General features: G+C 49.2%; 1 protein-coding gene across 1 annotated transcript in view; it reads left to right on the top strand.

Annotated features, from left to right (window-relative positions):
- Positions 1-25,462, top strand: part of EHMT1 (euchromatic histone lysine methyltransferase 1) — a 136,508-nt gene that overhangs the window by 39,550 nt on the left and 71,496 nt on the right. The window contains exons 5-11 of the mRNA XM_032261864.1: positions 236-325; positions 3,056-3,159; positions 3,545-3,674; positions 5,330-5,450; positions 9,200-9,331; positions 13,122-13,267; positions 24,713-25,037. Coding sequence (XP_032117755.1) covers positions 236-325; positions 3,056-3,159; positions 3,545-3,674; positions 5,330-5,450; positions 9,200-9,331; positions 13,122-13,267; positions 24,713-25,037 — 1,048 coding nt within the window. The remainder of the gene's footprint in view (positions 1-235; positions 326-3,055; positions 3,160-3,544; positions 3,675-5,329; positions 5,451-9,199; positions 9,332-13,121; positions 13,268-24,712; positions 25,038-25,462) is intronic.

Here is a 25,462-nt window from a genome sequence, read left to right as displayed (position 1 = left end):
GCCTTCGGTGAAATGCCTGTTCACACTCCGGCCGTTTGGATGCCTTCGGTGAAATGCCTGTTCACACTCCGGCCGTTTGGATGCCTTCGGTGAGGCGCCTGTTCACACTCCCGGCCGTTTGGATGCCTTCGGTGAGGCACCTGTTCACACTCCGGCCGTTTGGATGCTTTCGGTGAGGCGCCTGTTCACACTCCCAGCCATTTATCTACTTGGCTGTTTGTCCTTTTGGAACCAGGGCTCTTTGGCCCAGAGACAAGCCCTGGCTGTGGAGTCGACGTGGTACCTCTTTCTACGCGTGGCCTGCCTTTTTTACCTGAAACAACTGGTATCCTGGTTTAGCCATTCTGCTCGGAAGCCACTCGCAGGGTCCTGTTGCCTGACAGCTGGGCGTGGCAGCCACTCTGGGTGCTGCTGAAGGGAGAGATGGACCCTCCCCTCTTAGCCTGAAGCCATAAGTGGGCCTGGTGACCAGAGTTGTGTCCTGGATGGGGGACTGGCAGCTTTTGGCCTGTGGCCTGCTACCCACCCCAGGACAGATGCAGGAAGCAGCCTGGCCTACTCCTGGCTTGCTCTCTTCCTGTTTCACTTGGGTGTTAGACTCCGAGTTCTCTTTCTGTTTACTTTCTTATTATTTTCTGACATGGGATCTTGCTCTGTTGCGCAGGCTGGTGTGCAGCGGCAAATCATAGTTTATTGTAGTCTCCACCTCCTGGGCTCAAGTGATCCTCCCACCTCGGCCTCCAAAGTAGCTAGCACCACAGGTGTGCACCACCATACTCAGCTAATTTTTTAAAATTCCTTTTTTTGTAGAGATGAGGGCCTCTCAATCGACAGTCTCTCCCTGTGTTGCCCAGGCTAATCTTGAACTTCCGGGCTCATGTGGTCAACCTGCCGTGGCCTCCCAAAGTGCTTGGATTCTAGGTGTGAGCGACGTCGCCCGGCCTCCCTTTAATTCTGATGTCAGCGGTTACCCTTCTCTTTCCGACCTCCTTCGCCTGATTCCTTACAGCTGTCGTTTGCGCAGTGATCAAGCAGCCCTTTATAAAGTAGCTCTTGCTTCTTCCTTAAAAGTCGCTCTGCCAGAGTTTTGGAAGGAAGTGGAATTAACTGTGTTGTTAAGCTGCTGCTTTTAATTAGTGGTTTCATTGGCCTGTCTTATTTTTAAAATAAGAAAACTATCCAACAAATGAAAACTTCCGTTAAAGATGACTGAGGTGTCAGAACGCTTAGGAAAGGATTAGAACGTTTCGATTGTCAGTCATGAAACAAGGGAGGGGCTGCTACTGTCACCTCTGACATGAACACAGCAGCCTTGACTGTTCCTGCTGATTGTGTAAGAACCAGAAAGAAACATTCATATTTTAAAAGACAAAGGAGAAGAGTTTGCTGAGAATATACTCATCCATCTGAAACATCTAGCAAAATCAGCTAAAAAACTATTACAGCTATTAAGCTGACCTTACATGTGATCACGACATAAAAACCAGTTATTTTCTTGTATAGCTGCAATAACCTGTTAGAAAATGTAGTGTCAGCATTATCAGTAAAATCAATAAGTGCCTAGGGATATTTTAAAAGATTTTCTATGTATAAAATTTCAAACTGCACAAACACACAGAAGACAGTGAGCAGTCTCTAGCATTTGGCCTTGTTGTCCACACCTGGGTTGTCTTGGAGCAGGTATTTCAGTAGAGATCTTAAAAGATAAGGACTCTTTGAAAAACAAACCACAATATCAGACTTAAAAAGGCAGTTATAATTTCTTTATACCACCAGAGTACCTAGAAATAAACAACAGAAAAGTGAGTGTTCCTTGTTAATGTGCAGGGAACTATAAAACTGATGAAAGAGGTTAAAAATTAAGTTCATGGAGAAACTCATTATTTGTCTGAGTGAGAAGCTCCATTACTTTATTTTCCCCATATTTGCCTATAAATTCAGAACAGTTCCCATCAAGATCCTAGCAGTACTTCTGTGTAACTGCGGGTTCTGAAGTCAGGGTGGAGGTGGAGACCCTCAGAGTTGTAGTGGGGATTGTGCCCAACTCGGCCGTGGGGGGATGCCCGAGCATGGGACGTGGCCGCCTGAGGGGACACTCACTCAGGTGCGCTGAGGCGGTTAATGAATGGGGCAGGGAGTCTGTGATGTGTGGATAAAGTTCAATTGTGAGACTGGGGTTTTAGATCAGTGGTTAAGAGGGACTGGAACAGTTGACAAGTGTTTTGGGAAAAGGCAGGCCTGCACTTGCATCAGGGCATGTGACAAACGCTGGCTCCATCCCAGTGTCAGGAGAGTGATGCCGACCACACACCCCAGAAGATATTAACCCACTGAACCGCACGCGGTGCAGGGTCGATTTTTGAGTAGGTGAAACATACCTTACTGTGCCTAGTATTTTTAAAAATGAATTCCAGAAGACTTAAAGTGTCAGTACAAAACATTCAACTATGAGTGAAAATACTGGAAACTGTTTTTTCCAATCTGTAATGAGGAAGTTCTTCTAGTGTTAAGACACAAACTCAGAAGCCATGAAGGAAAAGATGGACACACCTGTGACTTGTTCAGATAAAATTCAAAAGTTTTATGTAGTGAGAGATATTAGAGACAAAGCTTTAAAAACTTGATAGGAGAACAGCGGTCTCGCCATATTGCCCAGGCTGGTCTTGAACTCCTGGTCTCAAGCGATCTGCTCACCTCACCTTCCAAAGTGTTGGGATTACAAGTGTGAGCCATCGTGGCCATAGAATACACCATTGATGTGAAGTTGTATGGGTGCCTCTCCACTGGGAAATGCAGAGAAGCGTGGAACACCCCAGCAAGAACAACCCCATGCTGCCTCAGGGAGTGCTGGGCACAGCCGGGCGGAGACTCACGCATGTTTCAGTGTCTTTTGCACTGAACATCTATTTGTGTATTGCCTGTGCTTATAGAAAAGATAAATACAGCAGAAAAAATAAGGTGTATCTGTTCAGAAGTGGAAAGAATTCCAGAACATATTTTTAACTAGAAGAAAGTAATAATCACGGAACTGCTCAGTGTCCTGCCTTCTGTGCAGACTAGAAACACACTCGTCTGTGGCCCACGTCTGCCTGGACGTTCACGGGAAGGAGGCGTGGGCAGCTTAGCCATGGTGGCTCCGGGGTTGGACTGGGATCGTGGGTATGTGGGGGCAGGTCTCACACTGTGTATTGTTCTGTGGCCTCTGAAAACCTTTTTATGATTGTTCTATGTGTTTTGTGGCCTGTTTATCGAATTCTCTGTCTCATAACATACCTTGAGCACCTGACCCTCACTAGTGCAGCACCCAGTGGGTGAGCCCTTGCCTGAGGCTGCAGCAGTGCAGCCACACTCCAGTCCCTGTGTGGAGACAGGACCAGGGAGCAGGAGTGGAAGTCCAGAGTGTGTCTCTGGCCCTGCCTGGACCCCACACACTAGCCAGGCCTGGAGCAGGCAGGCGTCCCCACCCGCGAGCATCTCTGGCGTGTGCCAACAGCGCGTGTTTCGAAGTTTGTTTTGGATCCGTCATCTGCCACTAAAGGATGTAATTGGTCTCTGTTTTCTGTTTGGGTTCCTGCTTCGACTGTGTGGCTGATCAGATGGACGGGGAGTCTGAGGAGGAGCAGGAGTCGGCCGACAGCGGCGAGGAGGAGGAAGGCGGCGACGAGTCTGACCTGGTAATCCCCGCGCCTCCTTCCACGTCTGCGCTGAACTAGAGGAGACGCAGAGAACCAGCACCCTTCAGTCCTTTACCCAGCCCTGGCCTGAGCACTTCACACAAGTGCTTGGAGCTGGTCATGGCGATGGCCACAGATGGTCCTGTCCCTGGCAAAGCCTCCTGAGAAAGATGCTGTGCAGAGTTGCAGCACAGGGCCAGGCCTGGCACGGGGCTGCCCCCACTGCATGCTGGGCGGGTGGAATTGAAGGGCCTGTGGACACTCTCGGAGGAAAGGCCGTAGAGGGAGCCGCTGTAGCAAGGACAGCTGTTTGGGACTCTGCTGCACTGGCTGATGTGCAAGAAGCAAGGGCTGGATTTGAGGTGTTTCGAGGTAGAATGGACAGAACTTTTTGGTGGCGAGGACGGGAGGGAAGAGTGGTTCCGCTGTGTCCGTACTGATGCCTGTTATTCCTGGAGGAGGGTCCAGATCAGAGTCGTGCAGCCTGGTCTGCAGGAACTGGGGCTTGGAAATGGGGAAGAGCAATGAGTCACTAGGATGGAGCCTCAGGAAACCCCCAGCTTCTGAGGGTTCCATAGGGGAAGAGAAGTTGGCTCATGTGTCTGAGGAAGAGCTCTGTGCCGTGGGGAGAAGCTCGGCAAGTTGGGGTCACACAAACTGGGAAACGGTCAGCAGTAGGAGAAGTGGCCCATGGTGTGACCCTGGCACACCAGTGAGCGGGAGGAGGACTTGGAGGGGCCGTGGTGTTTGACGACGGAGGTGTCTGTCTTTGCGGGGGGCGGGCAGTGGGGCAGCTAGATTTCCAGCAGCAGCGACTTTGGGTGCAGCACTTGCACATGTTCTCAAAAGTTTTGCTGTGCGGGGAGCACCAGGGAGCCAGGGCTGTGTGTGCCGCAGTGTTCCCAGTACCGTCCTCACAGGGGACCCAACTCGCGACAGAAGGCTGCCCAGCAACAGAGCTTGTGCAGGAACACGTTCGGGGGGTCGGCAAGGCCCGCATGCTGCCGCTGTGCCTGCCTTAAGTGTCCCTCTGTCCGCTGGAAGCAGGCACTGTGGCCTTCATGTGGCCTCCTGTGGAAGGCAGGGGCACCTGCTCTGCATCCGTGTGGGACGTGTGGCATGGATGCCCTTCCTGCACCCAGACTTCAAAAGCAGGTGCTTAAAACACATCTTGAAATATTACAAGTTACTTATAACGTCCGCCTTGTTCTCTCTGTAGATCATTGATGTGGGTATAGATTCTGAAGCAGATTACGTATTCGTTGTTATTTCTTGTGAGATGAACGGACGCTGACGAGCAGCCATGGATCCTTTCCCTAGGCTTCTTTATTTAGTTCCTGACTAGAACTTTCCAATTTACTTATTCTTTTCTTTTGTGTCAAATTCAAAGAAGATGTATAAAGTTCATTTTAATTTTGTTTTTGTTTTTGTGTTGCCTCTAAAGGGACTGAGCTTAGAGAGGTGCTTAGGAGAAAGCACAGGGTGCCTTTAAGCATGTGACCCAGGAAAATGTCTACAAGCTAAATTTGCCGTTTAATTGGAGATGAAGACATAGCCAGTGTTTTGTTTTGCAGGGAAACAACACTTGTAGTGCTCTTGCCTTCCCTAGCTTCCTATGCTCAGTGATTTATATACCTGCCCGTTTGGTTCTCCAGAGTTCTGAATCCAGCATCAAGAAGAAATTTCTCAAAAGGAGAGGGAAGACCGACAGTCCCTGGATCAAGCCAGCCAGGAAGAGGAGGCGGAGAAGTAGAAAGAAGCCCAGCAGTGCACTCGGTAAACACAGAGGGCATGTGGGCTCTACCCCCATCTTGTGGGGCTGTCTCGGGGACTGCCTGGGAGGGGCATGGGGCCAGGAGGCGAGGCCCATCTGGGGTTGGGGTAGATAGGATTTCATCTGAAAAGAGGGCTCCACTGTTTTAAAAAATGTTCAAAATGACTTTGTTAGAGAGACTCCGGTGACCGTGAAGTAGTTCCTTCTGGAAGATGCAGTAGACATTGACTTCGTTGTTGTTGCTTTTAAATTTTTATATATTTATTTTTGAGGCAGGATCTGGTTCTGTTGCCCAGGCTGGGGTGCAGTGGCATGATCTCAGCTCATTGCAGCCTCCACCTTCTGGGTTCAGGCGGTCCTCCCACCTCAGCTCCCCAAGTAACTGGGAATATAGGCATGTGCCATCATGCCTGGCTTATTTGTTTGTATTTTTTAGGTAGACATGGGGCTTTGCTATGTGGCCAGGCTGGTCCCAAACTCCTGAGCTCGAGCGTTCTGCCTGCTTTGGCTTCCCAAAGTGCTGGGATTACAGGCATGTGCCACTGCGCCCGGCCCCGACTTCACTGTTGAAGGTGAATCGTTTGCTGCCTGCATGGGTGATTGGAAGCTGTGGCCTGCACGGACGGCTTCCACGTGGTGTGCAGGAAATGGCCCTCAGAGAGCCACCTGCGCCTCAGTCAGAGTCTCCTGTGAATCACAAGTGAATGTGGGAAGGAAATCTCCTCAAACCCCAATGGGATGCAGCAGGTTTAGGGTGCCAAGGCCGTTTTTTTTTTTTTTTCTTTCCTTTCCAGCTTAACTGAAGTACAGTTGGCATACAATAAAATGTACAGAAATAAATCACAAAATTTGACGAGTTTTAATGTGTTTATGACCTTGAATCCATCAGCACAGTCAGCTGATCAGTGCCGTGAGTGCCTCTTGTCTCCCCAGGTCCCTCCTGCTCCTTGATAACCCGGCCCCTTCCCTGCCCCCCTTCCCTGCCTCCAGGCAGCCGTTGGTCTGCTCTGTGTCTGATTATTCGTTAGTGCTCTGTAGAATTATCTAGACAGAATTGTGCAGTTTTTTTCATCTGGCTTCTCTAGGCATAATTGTTTGGAGTTGCTGGGCTGTCATATGACCAGGAGTTTGTTTCTCTCCATTGCTGAAAATTGTCCCATTGTGTGGCTGCCCCACAGTCTGTCTGTCCATGGGCTTTGGGCTTTTTCCAGCCTTGGGCTGTTAGAAACTAAGTGGCTGTGAACATTTATGTGTAAGTCTTTTTGAACAGGTGCCTTCTTAGATGTTGGCTGGCTCTCTGGGAGCAGAATGGCTGAATAGAGTGGTGTGTGTTCAGCTCTTCAGGAAGCTGCCAAGCTGGTTTCTAAGCACTCGTCCTGTTTTAGATCTCCACAACAGCGCCTGAGCATTCCAGTTCCCCTGTGTCCTTGTCAGCACTTGTTAGGGTTGGTCTTTTTAATTTCAGTGGCTCTCCGGATGTGCAGTGGTGTTTCATTGTAGTTTCAGTTTGCTTTTACCTAATGAGTAATGAGATTGTACATTTTAGTGTTCATTTATTTTCTTTTGAAACCTGTCTATTCACATCTTTGCGTACTTTAAAATCTGGTGGTTTTTCTTCTTACTGGTTGAAAAGAGCTTTTTAAATATTCTGGATGTTTTGCATGTATTTGTAACTCGTCTCTGACTTGCGTTTTCATTTTCTTAATGCTACATTTAGAAGAGCAGAAGTTTTTAAAATTTCCTTGAAGTCTAAGTTATGAATTATTGTACTTCATGGTTCCTACTTTTGTGCTCTAAGAAATCTCTGACAGACCCTGTCACGGAGGTTTTGCCCTGTGTTTTCTTCTTGACGTTTTGTAGGTCGAGCGCCGCATGCCGGTTCATCCTGCACTCAGGTTTGAGGGAGCTGTGGTGCAGGCCTCTTCTTTGCACTGGGTGTGCAGTTGCCATCGGTACTGCTGGCTGAATTGACTTTTCTCCTCCTGTTGACAGTCAGTGTGGGGCTGTTCCGGGACGTTCCAGTCTGCTTCATTTATTTATTTGTTTATCCTTATACCAGTGTCACAGAGCGGCAGCACTAGGCTCTTTTTCACAGTGATTTTGGCTAATCTAGATTTCCCAGTGTAGAGTGGGTGTGTCAACTGGCAGTCCCTTCCTGAAACAGAGGGTTGCGTGAGGCCTGGGGTGTGAGGCAGTCACCGTGGGGGCTCCTGGAGTTTGAGGGTGGAGGATGTGAGTGCCCCTCCCCGCCCCGGGAGCTGTGTGTGCTCCTTCGGTTATGTTTCTTTTCACCTCAGTTTATTGATTCAGATCATAACACCAGATGTGGCTTTTACTGTTGGCCAACAAAAGCATGTGTAGAGCCAAGGCTAAAAGTTGTTCATCTTTGTCATCTTGGCTATAATGTGCAAAATGTGTGCCTTTAAATATTCACATAGGAGTTTGAATTTTATTTCTTTATGATTTTTTTTTAAATCTTTTTGTTTAAAACGATATGAAGAGTATTCCTGTTCTTCAAGTTGATGATGGTGCTTTCTCAGAGGTGGTTGACTTTTACTGTCTGTCTAAGATCTAGGTGGAGCATGTGGCTTGAATTAAAAGACTCGTTACCATACCTTTTTACTAGTGTTCATTTGTGGAAATAAGTGTCATTGAAGCAAACCCCTCTTTACTAGTGTTCATCTGTGGAAATAAGTGTCATTGAAGCAAACCCCTCTTTACTAGCATTCATTCGTGGAAATACGTGTCATTGAAGCAAACCCCTCTTTACTAGCGTTCATTCGTGGAAATAAGTGTCATTGAAGCAAACCCCTCTTTACTAGCGTTCATTCGTGGAAATAAGTGTCATTGAAGCAAACCCCTCTTTACTAGCGTTCATTCGTGGAAATAAGTGTCATTGAAGCAAACCCCCAGAAGCTTGGCTGTGAAATGTGGGCATCCACCCTTTGCCGGACTTAGGTATTACTGGTGTAGGCGCGTACTTTCACAGGCCTCCACAGTGAAATACCCTTGTGATTACAAACACCCAATCTTGTACATCTTCCTCCTGCCCTCCTGGGAAGTGTGGACACGCTGTCCTGGCCACCACTCATGTGTCCTTGAGGGCAGAGGAACCCACAGAATTGTTTGCGCCCGCTGCTGCCCTTGCTGCCAGCCCAGGGGTGCCAGTTCTCGCAGCACCCCAGCTCCTTCTGTGGGTGTCATGAGCCTACCGTGTCTACTGGGGTTGACACCGAGCCTTTCCGGGGGCCTCCCTGGGTGCCAGTGCCTTCCCTCTGACACAGATTTCACCACAACACAGCCCCTTGGGCCATCTCTTTAGCTACTTTACATCTGATCTTTCAAATCCATACGTTAGATTTTTCTGTTTTATTTAAAAATAATCCACAACATAGGAGTACCATGTTTTTTTCTATTTCTTTGATTATTTGATAGCTTTTATGAAGTTGGTATAGTCACAGAGAAAGATGTACTGACACGTTGATGCCTTTGTTTCTGTCTGCACAGCGTCTCTCCTCCCCCATGAATATTATGTCTAAAAGGGGGAATCAGCAAAATAATATGTGGGAGAGAAATAGTGAAACCGGAAGCTGGGGCGGCCTAGACAGTAGTGGGTTTCAGCTTGTGGTTTTGAATGGATTAATTTGCAGCAGTCCGTTTCCTGGGGCCTCAGCCTGGCTGCCCTGTGGCGTCTGGGTGGGTGCGGCCGCCCGGGCACGTGGTGTCTGATGTGTGTGCGTTTCGTGCCTAGGTTCTGAGCCGTATAAGTCATCTTCAGGAAGCACTGAACAGACAGCACCGGGAGACAGCACGGGGTACATGGAAGTTTCTCTGGACTCCCTGGATCTCCGCGTCAAAGGAATTCTGTCCTCACAAGCAGAAGGTGAACGCGGTGTTGTAACTGAGACCAGGCACCATCTTGGTCCTTTGTGTCCAGGGCACTGTCCTCTCTATTGGCACGATGCCCCCGGTGGAGCCTAGTAGAAGATCAGGTTAAATGCCTCTCTTCCAGGTGAGGTGTAGACAGGACAGGGTGTGTTTGCCGTGTCACGGTGTGCAAGTGAAGAAACAGAAATTACAGAAACCCTCCAAGAGCAAACTGCAAAGCCCAAGCGAGTCCTGGCCATGGTTGTCTGTCTCCCATCGTGGGTCAGGCGCGCTCTGTGGAGGATCGCTCGTGGCCAGGCGCCCTTCGTCCCCGGTGGCGGCTCAGCACACAGGGATGGACTATTGAATAAGGTGTCTCTGGTGGTCTCTGACTGGCTGAAACATGTCCCTGGGCAGTGTTGAGCTGGGAGTTCAGAAGATATATTCTGTGATGGAATATTCGAACTTTGTGTATTTTTGTGCCTCTAAGTCACAGGTGCATCAGGAGCTTCTCTTGGGAGTTCTTGTGCTAGAAGTTGTCAGTTCTCACACTTTCTCTCAGTTTTTTCTCATTTTAAGCCACTTAGAAACCTTCTATCAGTGAAGAGTAGCTAAAAGCTGTTTGATTATTTGGGAAGATGTATTTGAAGCATGGTGTGGAGGAAATGAAAAGCTTCTGTTTACATTCCACACAGATCTTGCTGGTGTGGCATTACAGACAGCTGGAGAGGTTTAGTGGGCCATTTTAAATGACAAATTAACTAGCTTTTTAAGGTTTTGAACACTGAGGAAGGTTTGAGTCATGTATGTAACTCACCTAGGAAATCACATCTTTAGCTGAAGATAGAAACCCTAACCTTGTCCGTCAGGCAAACGACGATTTGTTTTCCTCTTGCACCAAATGGAGCAGAAACCTCCCTGAAGTATCACGAAGTCCTCAGCACAGTCACCCCACACTTTCTTTGTGGATTAAGTATAACACGGAGTGTTTCAGTTTTCTGAACTTGCTTTTCGAGCTAGAGGTGTCAGGAAGTTACCTGGTTTTACGTAGGAAGTAGTATTTCATTGTATCTAGTCGACTCCTGCTGTGGCGGCCTTGGGCGTGCTGAGTGGCAGGAGACAGAGGAGTTGGCACGTGAGGGCTCTGCCACCTGTCGGCGTTCACCTCCCGCCTTTGGCAAAAGGGAGGAGACTGGCCGTAGGGGACGGATGGTGCTGGGCTCAGGGCCAGGATGGCGAGCTCCAACACGGAATCGGAGGAGGGACAGCAGCTAGTAGGGGCCCCTCATCTTGCATGACACTTTACACATCGGCCCCCCAACATTTATTTACCTGTGTTTGATCAGCACCAATTGGTCAGTCAGTGATTGGCCCCTTCAGTTGTGTTCTTGGTGTAGAGAATCAGCATGTGGAAGAGACAGGCGGTGTCACCCCCTGTGTTGGTGCTGGCCGTGTGGCTCAGGACCCCAGAGGGAGCAGTGGTCAAGTGGCACTGGACAGGAGGGCAGGAGCCGGGGCCCTGGGAGACCTGGGTGGTGTGCGGCTCAGATGAGACAGGCCTGTGCAGTGTGCTGAGCGGCCGGTGGGGGCAGGTGGTGCCTGTGGTTGTGGCTCATGGGCTCGGGTCCAGGCTTGAGCCTTGGGCCAAGGAGAGAATATGAAGATGGGAAGTCCTCTCCATATGCATTTGTCGCTTTCCCCGTTGCCTTGCTCTTGGGCCTGCCGAATTGAGCCTGAGTATGTAACCCAGCAGCAGTAGGAGGCCAAGGGTCTGAGCCTGGGAGAGGCCAGGAGCCCATAACTATGGCAATGTTATGGGGAGGGAGAGACAGAGCTTGGTGGAGGTTGATTGCTTGAGGATTTCTTAAATCATTTCATTTGATGTTCCTGGCAGTCCCTCACTGTGGGAACAGAAGCACCCCATGTCCACGGTGGTATCTGAGCGGCTGCAGTGTCATCCCAGCGTGTCGGCCCTGGGTTTTCACCTGCCTCATCACAGCCTCCCGGCCACCGTCGGCCGGCACTGTGTTAGAAAGTTATCTCACAGCCTTGGGTGGTTTGTGTCTGTTTTCTCCTTTTTAAAATCAGGTTGTCGGGCAGGATCATCTCAGAGGCCTGCCCAGCTTTAAACGTGTAGTGATTCGAATTCAAGTTCACTTCATCGTTCTCCTGGTCTTTAGGGGTACGGGTGATCCAGAGGTGAGGGTGGGACCTTGGGCAGCCCGTGATTAGGACATGCCTCTGTGCCGGAGTCGGTGACATCGGGAGGCTGCCTTCCTGCATAGAGAGACCCGTGGATGGCAGTGCGTGATTCACATGCTCATCGGCTCTTTGCACAGATGTGGATTCTCTTCTGGCTGTGACCAGTATCAGAATACAGACGGGCTAGAGACCAACAGAAGTGACCGTGGGTGACTCAGCCTGGGTGTTGTTAAAAGATGAACGAAGGCACAACACAGTTTTTAAAGGGTTTCCTTGAGCAGCGATTTATGAACTGGGCAGCTCCAAACCAGAAGCATGGTGGGAGCCGCACTGAGGAAACACAAGGGGAAGGCTTTCAGGGTGGACACGGAAGCCAAGCCCAGAAAGCACCGATTGGTTCATGGCGCACTTGCATCATTTGTTCCGTCCTGCTGGAAAGACCCTAGTGACAGAGATGGGTTGGCTGCTTCTCAGTGGTAGAGCTTAAGTCTTACTTTTCTTTGTTAGAGGCATTTGCAAGAAGTAGCCCAAGATTGCCTTTGTTTTCAAATCAGGCAAGGTCAAGATGGCTTCCTTGGCTCAACTGGCCTTGTCTGTTCATGGATTCTTTAGCCCTGGTCTCTCTTTTAATATATTTCAACAGCGTGTTTTTAGATGTGAAAACAAGAGTTAATTATTTTTAATTCAGAGTTAATAGTGAGTATTTGAGATGCCGGCTCACCTTCTATTTCTGCTTTGACTGTTTAACAAGAAAGAAAATGTGAATTGTGATCTGGCTTCCTTTGGGAGCAGCACCCACTGTAGCCCCTTGCCACACTTGAGGGTCTTCCTGGCGGCTGCCTCCACCCTGCCTCTGCCACTCAACAGCCTTGGCCTTGCTGGTCTCTCCTGCGCTGGGCTGGGGGCAGGGTGTGGGGGCAGCAGCCCTGGCTATGCTGGGACGGGCCCAAGGCCGCCTGTTGACCACAGCTCCGCTGCAGCCTGCCCTGTGGACGACGCGGTCACTGTCAGACACATGTTGAGCTCTCATTCTCCTCTAGTTTATCTTTCCTCCTTCAGCCTGATAAATGGGCTCTGTGGACTATTGCAGTAGGTGAGTGGAACTATAGATAATAGATGAACCGTTATTAAACCCTTCCAAACTGATTATTTATTTATTTTTTTGGTGGCTGCCATTTTAAAACCAAGTAGGAAAACAAGATCTTAAAGGGTAATTAATGCACTTTTGTTGGAAAACCAAAAGATTTAGGAGCTGCTGCCAGAGGTACCAGCCTCTGGCTTTGGGTCCTGAGAACCTGAGAACACAGATTAACAGGTGCCTTTTGAGACCCTGGCAGGGGGGTTGTTAGTTGAGGAGGTATAGGCCACTCCTTCATGTTGCTCAGGTGGTGGCCGTCCGTGGGCCTGTGGGCACTGCCCAGCCCCACAGCCACCCCACCACCTCCCACCCCCCTTGCAGGGGTGTTTGTGCCTAGGTAATCAACTGCATTGCTTTTATTTCCTGGCGTGGGAGAGCACTATTGAGACTCTATAATCGATTGCTTTCTAGATGATTCTTTTGAGGTCAGGACTGCCTGAGCTGACATGTGTCTGTGTGATGTTAGGGTTGGCTAACGGTCCGGACGTGCTGGAGACAGATGGCCTCCAGGAAGTGCCTCTCTGCAGCTGCCGGATGGAAACGCCGAAGAGCCGAGAGATCACCACTCTGGCCAACAACCAGTGCATGGCTACCGAGAGCGTGGACCATGAAGTAAGCACGTTTGTTTTCATTTAAAGCAGCCACGAGAAACGGGTGAGAAAGCCCAGCCCAGCTGCGGCCCCCCAGACCCCTCCAGTGAGTTGTGCCACATGACCAGGGAGGGAGCCTAAGTGGCTTCTGCACAAAAGCAGCCGAGCAGGTCCCGATACTGAAATCCCAGGAGAGCTTATTAAAAAAGACGATTGTGTAGACACGTTTTTTGAATGAAAATGTCCTGTTGTGGCCGGGCATGGTGGCTCACACCTGTAATCCCAGCACTTTGGGAGGTCGAGGTGGGTGGATCATGAGGTCAGGAGATGGAGACCAGCCTGGCCAACATGGTGAAACCCTGTCTCTACTAAAAATACAAAAATTAGCCAGGTGTGGTGACACACGCCTGTAGTCCCAGCTCCTCGGGAGGCTGAGGCAGGAGAACTGCTGGAACCCGGGAGGCGGAGGTTGCAGCGTTTCGAGATGGTGCCATTGCACTCCGGCCTGGGGACAGAGCAAGACTGTCACTAAAAAAAAGAAAATGGCCTGTTGTGTTTGTCTTTTATCTTTTATGACCATGGTTTTGTGAAGGTTTTTCCTACCTTGCAGTAAACTAAGTGGGTAGATTGAGGCAAGAGAGTCACACCAAGGTGTGCCCAGAACTGTGGTTCCCGGCAGGCCAGGCCTTGGCCACTTCCCTACCGTCACCAGGGATCACGGACTCAGAGGGTTCACCGTGTCCCGTCCCTGCTGCCCCTGGAACAGGAGAGGGGGAACAGGCAGAGCCATGGCGAGGGGCCAAGCAGGAGGGTTGTTGGCCCCAGACCCTGAGAGGCACCACACGCAGTCACACTGCTAGGGTGTCTGGCTGCCCCAGGCTTGCATTTGCTGCAGGCCAAAGTCAGCACATGGGCATGGGTGTCAGCCTGTTGCTCCATTGAGTTTCCTGATCTTTTTGGCCAGTGGAGCCATCTTCAACTCGATTATTGAGTCTTAGCTGCACGTTTTAGAAATTAATGAACTATGAACAGGAGCAGCCATTCATGTAGCAATGCCAGGCATCACTCCAAGCCTTTGTGTAGGTAGCTCTTCCAGGCTTCGTGGCAGCCTGTGCAGCATAGACTGTTGCCCAGGTTGTACAGTGAGGCCTGTGAGAGAGGCCATGTGGCACGCCAGACTCACCGCCCACTGTGGAGAAGGCAGGAATGGAGCCTCATTCCAAAGGTGGAGCCCCACCACTGTGTCGGGGAGCACAGGCAGCAGCCGGGTGGAGCGGGCAGGGCCCTGGAACAGGCCAGCCACGTTAGCCCATGGCCCTCACCCTGGCGCCTGTGAGCGTGGCCGGGGTTTCTGATTTAGTAGGTCTGGCCTGGCTGGGAGTTTACTTTTCTAAAGTGTTCCCAGTTTCCCCTGATGCTTCTGGTCTAGGGACCACACTTTGAGGACCACTGGTTCCCCTCCTCTTCTCCTTCCCCATAGGTGTGAGGCAGGATCCGATGGAGGCAAGTCCGTGTGACACGTGCTTCCCTGTGACTTTACTGTCTGTACGTCCACGTTTCCAGTTCACGTGCTTTTCTTAGACTCCGAAACTGGCGCTGCTTCTGTCTTGTCCCAGCCTGGCGAGGCGACATGTGCTTCAGCAGCTCTCATCTGCACACGTGTGCCCGGCGGGCTCCCCGTGTGATGGCTTCTCCCACCTCTGAATGTTCGTGTCACTCGCCACATGTTCTGCCGCACTCGGCTCTCCGCAGAGCCTCTCGTTTGCCTTAAAAGAACGTTTTGTCGTGAAAAGTGAGGGCGCGGTTAGCCCTCGGAGCTCTCGGCTCAGGCTCCTCCGTCACCGGCGTGCTCTCCCCCACCTCCTTTCTTGGTTTTGAACTACTTACTATTTTAAAGCAAACCCCCTTTTACTACTGAATAGTGCAGTATATTTCTATTAAGACAAAAAGTGACCATTTTCTCACGTAACAGCAATGCATTTTCACATGTAACAAAAATAACAATTTCCTATTATTATTTGGTGCCCATTCCATGGTCAAAGGTCTGTTAACAAAATGCCTTTTCCTTTTTATTCCTCTTTCTAATTGGATCCAGACTGGTTCCACTCATTAGATCAATCTGCTGCAATGTCTCTTAGGTTTTTTGTGTTTTTTAATCCAAACATTCTGTCTGTCCTGCCTGTTCCCATTTGCCACACTGTTGACTGAGAGAATCTGGATTCCAGATTCTGGATTTAGCTTGTAACTTTCTTGTGTTGTTAAGTCATTTGCCTTAATTCCTATAGCCTGAAAGTTAGATCTGAAGCCTTGGTTTACATGTAAGTACCTCAGATTTTTACTTTATGATTTAATTCTGGCGAAAACGCTCTGGAGGTTCATGTGCTGGGAGTGTTGCCAAGAAGGCTCTGGATTCCTGAGGCGGCCTCCTGTCTTCCCAAAAGTGCACTGTCCTTGGTGACCACTGCCTGCACCCATTGTTTCATTCAGAGTTGCAGGATGGTGATTCTGCCGTGCTGTCGTTCCTCCGGCAAGCACAGGCTGGAATTTTTTGGTACGGAAAACTTCCCCACATCTGCTAGGGCTGTTGTACCTCTGAAACCAGCTTCAGCTGGATTGGCAGAATAAACAGCTGCTTGTTAGTGAACGGGTGCTCTAACAACCTCTAGTGACATCCAGAGGGCTTGATTTTGCTTCTCCCTGTCCCCTCTCCACCTGCCTTTCTCCCGTCGCATCCTTAACGACTCATGGTCTTCTCTGAATTCAATGTGTGCTAAGTTTTCTTGTTGAAAATTAAACACAAGTCCCTCAATTTTTGAAGGACGGGGTCTTGCCCTGTTGCCCAGGCCAGTTTTGAGCTCCTGGGCTCAAGTGATCCTTCTGCCTTATCCTTCTGCTCTGATTTTTTGGATAGAAAACTCAAAATAATAATTAAATTAAATTAAATGTGGATCCAGAAGACCATACAAAACAAACATTGAGCTGAACAAATCTGTCTCAGCTGAGCTCTGGTAAACACCACCAAGGTGGAAAAGTGGAGCCTGGGGCGCTCCCCCTGCCTGTCCCCGTGTGTGACCTGCCCCGCCCAGCGGCCTCCGTCGCGGCTCCCACGGCACCTGCTTTCTGTGTCAGTGTAGCTTCACCTGCAGCACTGCTGCCCATCTGTCCTTCAGTTTCTATATTGTTCATGGTCCCATGTTTTTTGTTAAGTGTATCTGTTGAACGACCCATGCCACTGGAAGCTTCAAGGCTCCCATCATCTGGAGTTCTGCGAATCCCACACTCAAGTTGCAATTCAGCAGGTTCCTCTGTGTTTCTTGCAAAACTTGGAAAGGCTGGGTGCAGTGGCTCATGCCTATAATTGCAGCACTTTGGCAGGCCGAGGAAGAAGGGTCACTCGAGTCCCGGAGCTCAAGATCAGCCTGGGCAACGTGGTGAAACCCCATCTCTTTAAAAAAAAAAATTAATTAATTTAGCAACCTTACAAGTTCGGCCCCTTTGTAGGACTCTGAGTGTGGGTGGTTTTAGCCCCAAATGAAGGGCCATGAGGTCTGGCTGTCTTTCCTTCTCCCATACTGGTAGCCACTGATGCTTACTACCTATATTTGTTGTTTATTTCATTGGAGGTTTCAAAGTGGTACTGCTTTTTATCGTTGATTATTCATTGTCCACTGGAGTGGTTTTACAGAGAGACATGCCTCAGACCAGGCACAAGTGGCTTATGCCTGTAATCCCAGCGCTTAGGGAGGCTGAAGCGGCAGATCACTTGAGCTTAGGAGTTTTGAGAGCAGCGTGGCCAACATGGGGGAACCCCATCTCTACTAAAAATGCAAAAATTAGCCGCCTACTGTGACACGCGCCTGTAGTCCCAGCTTCTTGGGAGGCTGAGGCAGGAGAATTGCTTGAGCCCGGGAGGTGAAGGTTGAAGTGAGCCTAGATCGCACCACTGCACTCCAACGTGGGCAGCAGAGAGACTCTGTCACAAAAAAACAAAAACAAACGAAACCTTACCCCCTGTTTCAAAGGTTGTGTTGTCCGATTTTAACACAGCTGCTCAACTTTCTTGTGCTAATGTTTGCATGGTACATCATTTTCTGCCCTTTTACTTTTAATCTGTCTCTATCTTTAAATTTAAAGTGGCTTTCTTGTAGACAGCATGTAGTTGGATTTGCTTTTTCAGTAAAGAACAATATTGCTTTATTTTATTTTTTGAGACAGGGTGTCACTTCGACATCCAGGCTGGAATGCAGCGACGCCCATTGCAGCTTTCACCTTTGGGGCTCAGGTGATTCTCCCGCGTGAGCCTCCCGAGTAGCTGGGACTACAGGCATGCAACACCACATCCAGCGAATTTTTTGCATTTTTATTTTGTAGAGATAGTGTCTCACTCTGTTGCCCAGGCTGGTCTCAAACTCCTGGGCTCAAGCTATCCACCCGCCTTGGCCTCCCAAAATGCTGGGTTTGTAAGTGTGAGCCACCGTACCCAACTGACTTTTATTTTTTAGGGGCAGCGTTTCACTCTGTGGCCCAGGCTGGAGTGCAGTGGTACAGTCATAGCTCAGTGCATGTTCAAACTCCTGCACTCGAGGGGATCCTCTGCCCTCAGCTTCTGGAGTAGCTGGGATTAGAGATGCACGCCACCACACCTGGTGGTTTTGCCCGCTTACCTAATAGAGCCATGTGCTGCCTGACAGTGTTTCAGCCCACGACAGACCATCCTATGGAGGTGGTCTGATAAGGTTATAGCACAGGTTGAGTACCAGAAGTGTTTTGGATTTCATTTTGGATTTTGGAATATTTGCATTATACTTACCAGTTGTGCATCCCAAATTAAAAAATTTGATACCTGAGCGTGGTGGCTCACACCCGTAATCCCAGCACTTTGGGAGGCTGACGTGGGTGGATGAGTCAGGAGTTCAAAACCAGCCTGGCCAACATGGGGAAACCCTGTCTCTACCAAAAATGCAAAAATTAGTCGGGTGTTGTAGCAAGAGCCTGTAATCCCAGCTACTCAGGAGGCTGAGGCAGGAGAATTGCTTGAACCTGGGAGCTGGAGTTTGCAGTGAGCCGAGATTGCGCCATTGCACTCTAGCCTGGGTGACAGAGCAAAACTCTGTCTGAAAAAAATTAAAAAAAAAATAATAATTGAGATCTGAAATGCATCAGTGAACATTTCTGTTGAATGTCATGTTGGTCTTCAGAAAATTTCTGGTTTTGGAAGATTCTGGATTTCAGATTTTTGGATTTGGGATGTTCAGCCTGTTCTCTATTTTTTTGCTGTACATTTTCTGTGGTCAGATATGTTTAGATGTACATATACTTCATGCTGCATTACATCTGCCTGCAACATTCACTACAGTCATGTGCTAGAGAGGGTTGTAGCCCAGGAGCAATACCGGGTACCATAAGCTGAGTGTGTAGTGGGTTTGTGTAAGTACAGCCTGTGATGTTCAGACTCAGCAAAATCACTCAGTGATACATTTCTCAGGACACACCCTGCTGTGAAGTGATACGCGGCTGTATAATCATCTCTCTGTTGACATATTTAGATGATCTCTAATGCGGTTATTAATACAGCTGGAGCTCAGTCTAACATCTTAATAGTTTTTCCATTTATAGCATCTGTTGCTCCTTTTTTTCTTCATTTTTCTGTGGGTTTTTTTTTTTGAGACATAGTTTCGCTCTTGTTGCCCAGGTCACTGCAGTCTCTGCCTCCTGGGTTCAAGTGATTCTCCTGCCTCAGCCTCCTGAGTAGCTGGGATTACAGGGGCTCATCACCATGGCCGGCTAATTTTTTGTGTTTTTAGTAGAGTCAGGGTTTCACTGTGTTGGCCAGGCTGGTCTCGAACTCCTGAGCTCAGGTGATCCACCCGCCTTGGCCTCCCAAAGTGCTGAGCTTATAGGTGTGAGCCACCATGCCCAGCCTTTTTCTGCGTTCTTTTGAATTTAAATGTTTTATGATTCCTATTTATTTCAGTATTGGCTTTATTATTCATACCTTTTTCTAATGCTTTTCGTGGTTGCCCTGGAGTGTGCAATACACGTCTTTCGCTTATGGCGGTCTACCTGCAGTTCATCATCATACCACATAAAGTGTAAGAATCTCGTAATAGTACGGTCCAATCCTGTCTTGCATCTTGTTTCTGAATTTTAGTTTTATATATGCTAAAACCCTACAGTATATTGGCTATTATGTTTGCTTTAACTAGTTTTTTTCAGATCGATTAAACATAAGAATAGTTTAACCTTCGTCTTAAACATCTCCTGAGATCTTTATTTCTCTTATCCAAGTTTCTATCTTTGTGATATTAGTATATTACTTGAATCTAAAGACTTTCTAGTAACTTTTTTTTTTGGTAGCACAAGGCTGCTGATAATGAATTCTCTCAGCTTTTGTTTGTTTGAAAAAGTTCTTCTTTTGCCTTAATTTTTCAAAGATGCTTCCAGGGATGTAGAATTCTGGGTTGGCAGCTCCCCACCCCCATCCCTAACCCCCTGGGTTCAAGCTTTTCCCCTGCCTCAGCCCCACAAATCGCTAGGACCTCACACTGGTGCCAGCACACCTGGCTCATGTTTGTATTTTAAGTAGAGACAGGGTTTTGTCATCTTGCCCAGGCTGGTGTTGAGCTTCTGAGCTCAGGCGATCCGCCTGCCCGGGCCTCCCAAAGTACTGGGATTACAGGTGTGAGCCACTGTGCCCAGCCCACTTTATTTCTTCAGCCTTGTTTTTTTTTGTTTTTTCTCTTGGATTTCTTGTACGCGTTAGATTGTCTGACATTGTTCCACAGCTCTTCAAAGCCCTTCTGTTTTTTTCTCTCTCCATTTTAGTTTTAGGTAACTTATATTGGCCTTTAAAATTACTCACCAGTTCTTCTTCCTTGTTGAGTATACTTATGTGCCAGTCTAAGGCATTTATCTATGGTACTGTTTGTTTCTGGCATTTACACTGATGTTCTTGAAATTCTCTGGTCTGTAGCACAACATTTCAGTCATCTCTGAATGTGCTTCTGTTGATGTTTTTCTCTCTTGACGGTGGATTCAGATTTCTCTAGTACAAGACTTTTCAACCTCAGTATTTTTGATGTTTTGGGCCAAATAATTTTGGGGGGCAAGAAGTGGCTTCTCTGTTCATTGTCTGGTGCTGAGCAGCATCTCTGGCCTCTATCCACTGTTGTGACGGCCATAAATGTTTCATCTGTGCCCCAGGCCATAAGGTCCGCTTGCCCTCCCAGCCAGCCACATTGTTCGGCAAGACAGAGGGAGCCATGCAGGCCTGGCACCAAGGGGGCTTCTCCTGGTCCCCACCTTCCCTTATCTCCTGTGAGCACCCAGGAGTGAAACAAGGAGAAGAGCCAGCAGTGGGGCCAGCTCCCTGAGGCTGCCACTCCCAGGCTGTGTCCTGCTGCGGGGCACTCACAGCTGCCTTGTGCCTTTCCTTTCTGGAGTGACTTTGTTTTGGTTGCTTTCCTTAGAGTTAATAATTGCCTTTTTATTTTTTGTTTTCTGTGTACTTGTTATCAACTCATTCCCAAGCTCATGGAATTGCACATTTTTGTATATTCAGACGCGCCAAGTTGCTGGAGCATGCATTTTCTGTTTACTCTTGTCTTGGTGGTGCATAACGTTTAGTTCTTAAGACACGTTGCTCAGGATAACTGTTTTGAGCTTTTCAGTTCTGAAATGTTCTCTCTCACGTAACGGACACCGTGGCCCTCCGGTTCTCCCCTCAGAGCTGCCTCCATCTTCCCTTTTTTTTTTTTTTTTTTTTTTTTTTTTTTTTTTTTTGAGACTGAGTCTCACCCTGTTGCCCAGGGTAGAGTGGAGTGGCGTGATCTCTCCTCACTGCAACCTCTGCCTCCTGGGTCTAAGTGATTCCTGTGACTCAGCCTTCCAAGTAGCTGGGATTGCAGGCGCTCACCACCATGCCCAGCTAATTTTTTTGCATTTTAGTAGAGACAGGGTTTCACCATGTTGGCCAGGCTGATCTCACACTCCTGACCTCAGGTGATCTGCCCACCTCAGGTCTATGGCGTGAGCCATCATGCCCGGCCATCTCCCATGTCTTTGAGTGTACTCGTGCTCTGTCTCTCACAGCTCTGCTCCACCTACACACCTCTCTGCTCCTCAGCGTCCCAGCCGTGCTGGTTGCCTTTAGTCTTTGTATTTCGTCTTAGCTCACCACATGTGAGCCCTTTGCTGGACGATGTGGTCTTAGCAAGGAGACGGGGTGCCAGGGCGCCTTGCCTGCAGCAGTGCTGTTTCCACCATTGGACTTTCTCTGCCCATGCTTGCTGGGGCAGCATGGGGCAGACAGGGTGCCGCTGGGCAGGAAGGGAGGGTCCCCATCTGCAGACCTGAGCTGCACTGCAGAATAGCGGGGACGAGTCACAGGTGATCCAGACATGAAGGCTTTTGTATCTCACCCAGGAGCAGGGCCCTCAATGGATCCTGGATCTCATTTAAGCCATATCCAAGGAAGAGGAAGAAGAGTAGGGCATTCCCACAGCTGATAAAAGTCCAGCCCAGGACAGCTCACACCCCCGTGCCCTAAAAAGCCCACCATGCAGAGCCTGTGGGCACTGGGTATTAGATGGTGCTGAGAAAGTGCTACCTGTGTTCTGTGTGATCAAGGTTCTAAGGTTATATGGAGCATGATTTGTTAGCAATGTATGTGGAGTGAGTTATGGCTAAAATGAGATCATTTTACCCCTAGATACTTTAATAAATATTCCAGCACACCCCTCCAAGCACAAAAGGTTATAGGGGATGTCTTGAACAAGAATGGAAAATATTGGTGATTTTTGAAATAAGGCACAGGCACGTGGGGATATGTTTTTGTCTCTATTTTTGAAAGTTTTCATTTTTCTTTTGTCTCTATTTTTGAAAGTTTTCTTTTCTTTTTTTCTTTTCTTTTCTTTTTTTTTTTTTTAACGCGATAGAGTCTTGCTCTGTTGCCAGGGTGGAGTGCAGTGGTGTGATCTCAGGTCACTGCAACCTCTGCCTCCTGGGTTTGAGCAATTCTCCTGCCTCGGCTTCCCAAGTAGCTGGGACTACAGCCGCGTGCCACCACACTTGGCTTATTTTTGTATTTTTAGTAGAGACGGGTTTCACCTTATGGGTCAGGCTGGTCTTGAACTCTTGACCTTGTGATTCTCCCTCCTTGGCCTCCCAAAGTGCTGGGATTACAGGCATGAGCCACCGCGCCTGGCCTGAAAGTTTTCTTAATAGAATATTTAATAAAACAGTGAGACACTAAAAAAACAAGAAACCCTTTTGTAGCAGTGGGTTTGTGTGGAGAGTGAGCTCTGTGGCCACCTCTGCAGAGGGTGACCCCTTGCCTGCACCAGCTGGGGTGCCTGGCTGCACTTGGACCTCATCTGAGGCTCCAACTCACCTGCTCCGTGTTTACACCAGCTCAGCCCCTGTCTCTGGAGCTGGCCCCATTCTTTAGCCTTTCCAGGGCTCTGCTGGTGTGGACCTGCCTGCAGACAAGTAGGTTTGGGTTATCTCTAATTTGGCAAGTCAGCGCCTGTTTCAGCTGCTTTCTTTCCTGAGAGCACCGCCCCAGCGGTGGGCTCCTTTCTTGTTCTGTTTTGTCGCTCAGCACCCGTCAGCCGTTCGTGAATCCTGTGCCCTGACCTGGCAGAGTTGGGGTGCCCCTCTTACCCATGGTGACCTCAGTGGGACCACCCCAATGCCTTTTTGTTTTTCCCACCTTGTTAATGGATTCTTTATCTCTTTTTTTCTCAACCCTAACTAGATCCCATTGTTGTTTATTTGACGTTTCCTTCCCAGAACATCTTCCTTACGCTGTCCTGCCATTCTTCCTGGCCCCCCGGCCCCCCAACTCTATTCACTGTTTCCGTGTTACACAGTACAGAGCCAAAATCATACAGCATTATCATTTTTTATGATTGTGTAAATAATGCCTGCTGATTGTAAAATAATCCAGATATGTGTGAAGAAGAGAGTACAAATCACTTCTTATTCCAAATGTGAGGGAATTGTTCTTAGGATGTTCATATGTCCTTCCAGACTTCTGTGTATATAACCATATTGAATTTTTGAAATAACTTGTTTTTCCTTTAATGTAAACATTTTTCAAAGTCAGTAGCTACAAGTGCTCTGCAGCCTCAGATCCTGACCAGGGGTTCATCACAGAAGCATTTGGTGGTGGTGGTGTGGAGGGGGCACTTCTTCAGGACACACATGGCCTGGTTCCACACCTTTCCGGTCTTGTTCCATAGGCATGGGGTGATGCCCAACTGGCTCTTAAAAAAATCTCCTGGATGATTCTGATGCAGCTTCATTCGGGCATCGGGAAGTCTCTTGCTGGCTTCAGGGTGGACGCCTTCCGCCGCCTGGGCATGCCCTGCGGCTGCTCTTCCGCAGGTGGCATGCTGCCCATTATTCCTTTTCTGTTGTTGCAAAAGCTTGTGCACTTATTCAATTATATCTTCAAGTGGAGTCTCAAAAAGAATGTGTATTTGTAAGCTTTTTGATTCATGTCTCCAAGTTGCTTGCCATGAGGTTTGGACAGAGCTCGCAGTGATGGTGTGTCCATCTCTGCAGACACCGTGGAAACCAGCTTTGCTGTGTGCCAGACCGAATGGGAAGAATGTCAGAGGCCTTTTATGTTGAATTTCTTTGTGTCATTTACTTTGGGGGACATTTGTAGCTCTTCTTTTGTGAACTGCCACTCAATCCTTTGCTTAAGTTTTTGTTGGGCTACTTTTTGTTTTCTTATTGGCTGTTAGAGAACTTTCCTTTTTTTTTTTTTTTTGCATTTGTTCTGCTCAACAGAGAACTTTCCATAGCAAACCAGTAAGGCTTGTCTGGCGCTGCAGAGCACCGTGGCATCTTGGGTGCCCTCAGTGCTTCCACCTCCACAGGCGCCCTCAAGTTCTGGTCTTCTCAGAACCCTCCAGTGACCGTGTCCCAGGCTCTGCGTCCTGCTCCTTGCCCTGTGTGCAGGGTCCTCTGGCTGCCCCAGAACCCTTGGGGCTCCCACAGATTGATTGCACTGTTGCCCAGTGCTGGCCTGTGGTGATCTGGACTGTCCTGCTTGGTGTGTGTTCATGTTCCCTTGACACCCAGCCCAGAACCCCCCTCATCCCAACACCTTCCTTGACTTCTGCCAGAGTTGAGTAGCTGGCCCTCTGATAAGCACATGCTAGTGGATGTGGTCACACCCAGCACGCTGGATCTGCCCTGTGACTGCCGTCTTCTGCTGGTTGTGCAGATGATGGGAGTTTCCTTCTCTGGGCTCCCTGTCTGTCCTCAGTGCTGGTGAGTGTGTGGCAGGGACTCCATAAGTGCTCTCAAAGCCAGGCTGGCTTTGCAGGGCTCGGTTCAGTCAGCTCACACCTGCTGAGCAGCCCCTGTGTGCCTGCACTGCCCAGCGCCTGTGGGGAGGGAATGCCATCCTCTCGTGACTTTGACACTGACTACCAGTCTTGTCTGATTGCAGTTGGGCCGGTGCACAAACAGCGTGGTCAAGTATGAGCTGATGCGTCCATCCAACAAGGCCCCACTCCTTGTGCTGTGTGAAGACCACCGGGGCCGCATGGTGAAGCACCAGTGCTGTCCCGGCTGTGGCTACTTCTGCACAGCGGTAAGAGTGCAGCCTGGCGGCCCGTGTCCTCTGCAAGACTCCTGTTTGGTCACTGGTGCTGGTTCCTGTCCTGTGCACCTGCTGTCGGGTGGTCCAGTGGCATGGCCCAGGTCTGGTGTCCATCTGGAGGTCTCCAGTGTGTCACAAACCCCTCACCCCTGCTCTCAAGCCCCAGAGCCATAGACACCCTCACCCCCAATCCCCACTTCACTCCCCTGGCCTGGAAGCTGCTTTTGGAGATGACTAGGACGGTGTGACCCGGGTTTCTGAGGGTTTCTGAGGCAGTGGGGCTCAAGACTGCTGGTGAGGAACTTGTGACCCACTGGAGAATCCAGATGGAGACTGTACTGAAGACATTCACCCCATGACGAGGCTGTACTGAGGACACCCACCCCATGACGAGGCTGTACTGACACTCACCCCCATGACGAGGCTGTACTGACACTCACCCCCATGACGAGGCTGTACTGAAGACACTGACCCCCATGACGAGGCTGTACTGAAGACGCTCACCCCCATGACGAGGCTGTACTGAGGACACCCACCCCATGACGAGGCTGTACTGACACTCACCCCCATGACGAGGCTGTACTGACACTCACCCCC

This window comes from Sapajus apella, unplaced genomic scaffold, assembly GCF_009761245.1.
Source record: "Sapajus apella isolate SASKATOON/1434 unplaced genomic scaffold, GSC_monkey_1.0 scaffold126, whole genome shotgun sequence".
NCBI lineage: Eukaryota > Metazoa > Chordata > Mammalia > Primates > Cebidae > Sapajus > Sapajus apella.
Note: the sequence above shows the minus strand (reverse complement) of the source record. Positions and strands in the feature narration are given on the sequence as shown.